Source organism: Elephantulus edwardii, unplaced genomic scaffold (assembly GCF_000299155.1).
Source record: "Elephantulus edwardii isolate Elephantulus edwardi_28Jun2011 unplaced genomic scaffold, EleEdw1.0 scaffold00026, whole genome shotgun sequence".
Taxonomy (NCBI): Eukaryota; Metazoa; Chordata; class Mammalia; order Macroscelidea; family Macroscelididae; genus Elephantulus; species Elephantulus edwardii.
In genome coordinates, this window is record NW_006399776.1 from 20,901,053 (window position 1) to 20,906,780 (window position 5,728).

At 40.5% G+C, this 5,728-nt stretch overlaps 1 protein-coding gene across 1 annotated transcript in view; it reads left to right on the forward strand.

The window, feature by feature from the left end:
- Nucleotides 1–5,001: 5,001 nt before the first annotated feature.
- LOC102843487 (heat shock protein HSP 90-beta-like) overlaps nucleotides 5,002–5,728 on the forward strand; it is a 2,171-nt gene continuing 1,444 nt past the window's right edge. The window contains exon 1 of the mRNA XM_006883295.1: nucleotides 5,002–5,727. Within this exon, the coding sequence (XP_006883357.1) occupies nucleotides 5,002–5,727 (726 nt within the window). The remainder of the gene's footprint in view (nucleotide 5,728) is intronic.

Consider the following 5,728-nt stretch of genomic DNA (forward strand, 5'->3'; position numbering starts at 1 on the left):
GGGGAGGTTCTGGGTGTGGCTTCCCTGGGAGGAGAGAACTATGGAGTCTCCAAGCTAGAGTTCTGGGGGACCCATAGACGAAAAGAAACAAATTTCAGCTTCAACAAACTCAGAAGCCAAACTAGCGCCAAACTCTAGTTAGTCTGAGGACTGAAGTTAGTCTAAGATAAAGATGGAGGGAGGCAATCTAAGTGAATACTACAGGAGGACTCATTAACAACCTGTGCTATGCAGAGACACTTGTTAAAAATGGAGAGGACTTGAAACACTGCCTTCCATATGGATTACAATTCAACATTAAGAAAACAAAAATCTTTACCATAGGGAAAATTGGCAACATCATGATAGATGGTGAAAAGATTGAAGTTGTTAAAGGTTTACTTTTATTTGAATACCCATCGTAACAATATCAAGAAATCAAAAGGCATGTTGCTTTCAGAAAAATCTTCTGCCAAGGACCTCTTTAAAGTGCTAACGATTAAGAATGTCAGTTTAAGGATTAAGGCAATCCTGACGGAATCCATTGCATTTTTAATTATTCCGTATGTATCTGAAAGTTAGACAGTGAATAAGGATGACACAAGAAGAATTGATGCCTTTGAATTGTGGTTTTTGGGAAGAGTAGTGACTATCTTATGGACTGCTAAAAGAACAAACAAGTCTATCTTAGAGAAAGTGCAACCAAGGTGTTCCTTAGGGGAAAGGGATGATGAAACTTATTTTCACTTACTTTGGGCATGTTGTCAGAAGGGTCCCATCTTTATAAAAAGACATTACATTGGTTTAAAAAGAGTGTAGGCAGCATGAAGATAACAAAGTCTGACTTTTACTAACTCCATGAAGGGCAACTGTCCTTACCAACAACAGTATAAAACTACTTCCTCTAAGGTCAGGCATGGTCTCCCACACTCCTGTACCTATTTCTACTAATTGTAAAACCAGTCCTACTGCTCTGAAATTTGTTGCAATGACCACACAGATTTTAAAGGATCACATCCATGGTTATAGGGTTTATTAGTAAAATTAACAGACTATATAACTCAGGTTCACAGCAGAATACAATCTGTCAGTCCAGACAATTTCTCAAGCATGGCTGTAGACCCTTCAGCCTCACAGCTATGGTCAATGGTACAAAGTTTCCTTAGTCTTGCCAGCTATAGTATCTTACCTCCAGGAAGCTTGTGAAGACTCTGGTTCTGTTTGTGGGGCAGCAGTCCCAAGTCAGCTCTGTCTCATGTTTATCTCTGTTTCTCTGCTAAAGCTGCTGTTGCTCTCATATAGATCTTCATCTGGCTGGTATAGGAATCTTTGGCCTTCAGGGACGTGCATTGCTTCCTCTTCTTTGTTAGTATTGAGATTCCCAATGTCTTCTGTTGAATCCAGTCAATTTAATGCAAGACTAGCCAATATTCTTGTGGACAGATTATTGTAGTTGTTTGCAGGATCCCATTCATCAGGCAGCAAAGTCAGAGAAAGCCATTTTGAATAATAAAACCTAAACACCCCAGCTAAGACACAGTGACTGTAACAATGGGTTGGAGTATATCAGAGATGTAAGGATGGCTCGGAATAGGCCAAGGCTTAAATCTGTTGTTCACAGGGTTCCTGTGTGTCATGGTTGACTGGATGGCACCTAACAACAACATCAATCTCTAGAAACATTTCTGTTTCAATCAAAATAGCATTCTTCCCTCTTCCCAATCTCAAGACAGAAAAACGACTCCATGACAAACATTTAAGGAAAGGTTCTTTGGCTCCTTTGGTAAGTAAACCTATGGATTTTGTCTCTTCTGAAATATTTTAATCTCTAATTAATGGATTAATTGTTTTTGGTCAAACATTCTTCTAAGTTGTATAGCACTGGTCTATTTGCTGTACAGAGGTAACTCGTAGTTGCTGTGATGCTGAACACTGTGACACTGATGTGTCAAATACGAGAATGGTTGCTCATGGTGGACACTGTTTGGTGGAGCTCCCTGATTAGAACAAACTTGGGAGCAGGAGGAGTATCCACTTCCGAAACAGTTTGCCTCCAGAAACTGTATGAACTTGAAGGAACAATGAAAGTTATACAAGTGTTCAGGTCTTTCGTTCATAGGGTAGCTATGAGTCATCTACAGCTCAACAGCACTTAACAACAACAACAACAATTGTTAATGGAACACTACAGAATCTCTTAATTTTAGGACAAATACAGACTAAATGAGATCTGTGGAATTCACTCCATTGCTTTCTGCAGAGGTATCTTTAATTCTGATTGCAGAGGTATCTTTAATTCTGATTGCAGAGGTATCTTTAATTCTGATGGATGTTGGTCTACCCACAAGTCCATGTTGTAAACATTTCTTACCTCACTCTTAGGGTCTTCACTTCTTTCTTCAGCTCTTCTTTCCCTTCTTTGGATCTGCTCAAGGAATCTTGTTAGGGAAGATGGTCTTTCAGAAGAATGTCCATTTGGAGTCTCTTTTCCAGCTTCTTATTGGCACAGCCAGTGAAAGAAATCACAGCCAATGTGATAAGTAACCACAATTGTTATGGTGAGGTAATATAAGTAAGCAAAGTTTAATTAGTTTATACCCAGGGCAAAGGGGAGCTCAAGTGGCCTAGTGGTAAGACACTGCACTGCAATCCCCAAAGCATGCAGTTCAAATTCTCTAGCTGCTCCATGGAGAAGGATGGCTAATCTCTTCCCAATGATTTACTGCTTCTAAAAACTGCTGGAGGGTCAGCTATGGGTCAGTTCTGACTGGATGGTATATGATAACAACAAAAAACACAACAGCCACCCAAGGAAATATGCCTTGCTTTCCCAGGAGGAGGCAGTGGAGTCTCAGTGACCCAGATGGAAAGCCAAGTGACCCTCTTGAAGGTAATTCTTTATTGACAATTGCTTTGAAGCTGCTGCCACGGTGTATTTATCCTCTTCTGGTGTATTCAACACCCTGATGAAACAATCCATCTCCCCTCGAGAACCACAACAATAAAGATTTTGAAGTCATATATCATGAAGGAAAACAACCTTTCATTGGGAGAAAACTTCAGTTTAAATGTCAGACAGGACTGTGTGTTACTGTGCTGTGGGCAATGACACATTGAAGCACACTGTAGGCTGCCCTGTGGGAGGACTAGGTCTTTGACTCACTCTGCTTCACAGTCAACTGTAATTTGACCCTCAGGCACTCTGGCAGATGAAAAGGTCAACATATGGACTCTAAGGACATGATAGAAGAATAAGAAATGAATACTATGTCTTTAACCTAAATAGAAAGGAATCCTGACGTTAAAATGGCAATGTGTCTAGCCTGAAAGATCTCTGTTCAGGAAAGATGGACAGTTTCCTCCTATAAAGGTTTACAACTTTGGAAACCAAGTACAACCAGATTACAACCTTAAAATGTAACTATTCCTGTGGAAATAAGAAATAGGGCCTGGTATCATCTCAACTGTTGTGTCTTGGTGGTACAGAATTTAAATACTTGACTTGTAACTGAAAAGTTGATGCATCAAAACTACCAGCCACTTTATGGAAAAAGAATGTGACAGTCTACTTTTCTAAAGTATATGGTCTTGGGCCCTCTGGGACAGTTCTCTGTTCTATAGGCTTACTGTAAGTAGGGATTGACTCACTGACCATAACTTGTTTGAATCATTAGTCAGAGATCAGAAAAGTGACTTTTGTCTCTTTCTTTTGCAGGCAAAGTTCAAAGTTCAATGACAGTGGCTGAGGTTACCCAAAGAGATGTTGCTATATATTATTTTACTTAAAGACTCACCTTCACAAATATTCCCTTATAAATACTGTATTCCTGGGGAGCCTACAGCCCCAAAGCAATGGATTCTGAAGGAAAAAAGAAACTAGCTGAGAGAAAGAATGAAGAACAGAATTTCACATGCAAAGAAAGAGCAGCAAGAAAGTACATCTATCATTGATTTTATTAGTGCAAATCAAGCAGCAAACAGTTTTATGTTCTCAGGGAAAACAACTGATTGAAGAATTGGGCATATCCAATCCTGTACAAGTTTACTCTGCACTGTGTCTTGATTAGTTGGTTTTATAAAACTATTCCTTAATTGGGAAAGACAAGCAATGCCATATCGTCTAAAGAGTGAGGACACTCCTGCTCAAATTCTTTGTGAGTCTATAGTCAGAAAAAGAAGATTGAAAAAGAAAAAAAATCTTGTAACTGCCTCAACCTCTAAAACCTTTTCTTCTTCTCCAGGGGTGTCCTTGAGGGGTGTAAATAGTTATGCTCAGCTATTAACTAAAGAGTTGATTGTTCAAGTTTACCCAGAAGAGCCTCAGAAGAAAGGCCTGTGGTTTACTTCCGGAAAAAGCAACCACTGAAAACCTCATGGAACATAGTTCTACCCTGAAACATGTGGGGTTGTCATGAGCTGACTTGTTGACAGCTGGTTTCAAGGAAAATAATTGATGTAATGGTAGGTAGCAAAGTGGAAAAGGGAGAAAGGGAAGGAAAAGGAATTTCTGGATTATATTTTAGATTTTCCTGGCTCTCTACACATGTATTTTTTGATATAGCCTTGTGTCGTAGTCTATAGGGAGTCACACTGTTAACCCAAAGGTGACATTTCTCTGGTAGTTTGAATCCACCAGTGACTTCCCAAAAGAAAGATGTTCAGTCTCCTTCTATGCAATATACAGACTCAGAAACCCAGTAGAGAGTTAGCTATGAGTCAGTTCTGATTTTTGGTTCTGACTTGATATCAATGAACTCGAGTTTGAGGTTTTTAATTCCTTGTATATTGCAGTCATGTAATTTCATTGTTTTTAATCCACCAAAAGAAATCTTCCCCAGAAATAAAAGGCCTTGTTAAGATAGAAGTGTAACACACTGTTCAGTGTGTCTCAATTCCTTACAAGCTGCAATAAAAAACAATTTTGGGTCCCTTGAGTCACCCCCGCGCAGCTGGCAGCTTTCGTGCGGCCTGCTCTTAGACCCTGCCCTCGCCTCTTTGGTACTTGGAACCCTTTTCATCAAGATGCCTGAGGAAGTGCACCATGGAGAGGAGGAGGTGGAGACCTTTGCCTTTCAGGCAGAGATTGCCCAACTTATGTCTCTTATCATCAATACCTTCTATTCCAACAAGGAAATTTTCCTTAGAGAGTTGATCTCTAATGCTTCTGATGCATTGGCCAAGATTCGCTATGAAAGCCTGACACACCCTTTCAAGCTGGACAGTGGCAAAGAGCTGAAAATTGACATCATCCCTAACCCCCAGGAACGTACTTTGACTCTTGTGGACACAGGCATTGGCATGACCAAGGCTGATCTCATAAATAACTTGGGAACAATTGCCAAGTCTGGTACCAAAGCCTTTATGGAGGCTCTGCAGGCTGGTGCAGACATCTCCATGATTGGTCAGTTTGGTGTTGGCTTTTATTCTGCCTATCTGGTGGCAAAGAAAGTGGTAGTGATCACAAAACACAATGATGATGAGCAGTATGCCTGGGAGTCTTCAGCTGGGGGCTCCTTCACAGTTTGTGCTGACCATGGTGAGCCCATTGGTCGGGGTACTAAAGTAATTTTGCACCTTAAAGAAGACCAGACAGAATACTTAGAAGAGAGACGAGTCAAAGAAGTAGTGAAGAAGCACTCACAGTTCATAGGCTACCCCATCACCCTCTATCTGGAGAAAGAAAGAGAGAAGGAAATCAGTGATGATGAGGCAGAAGAAGAGAAAGGTGAGAAAGAGGAAGAGAAGGATG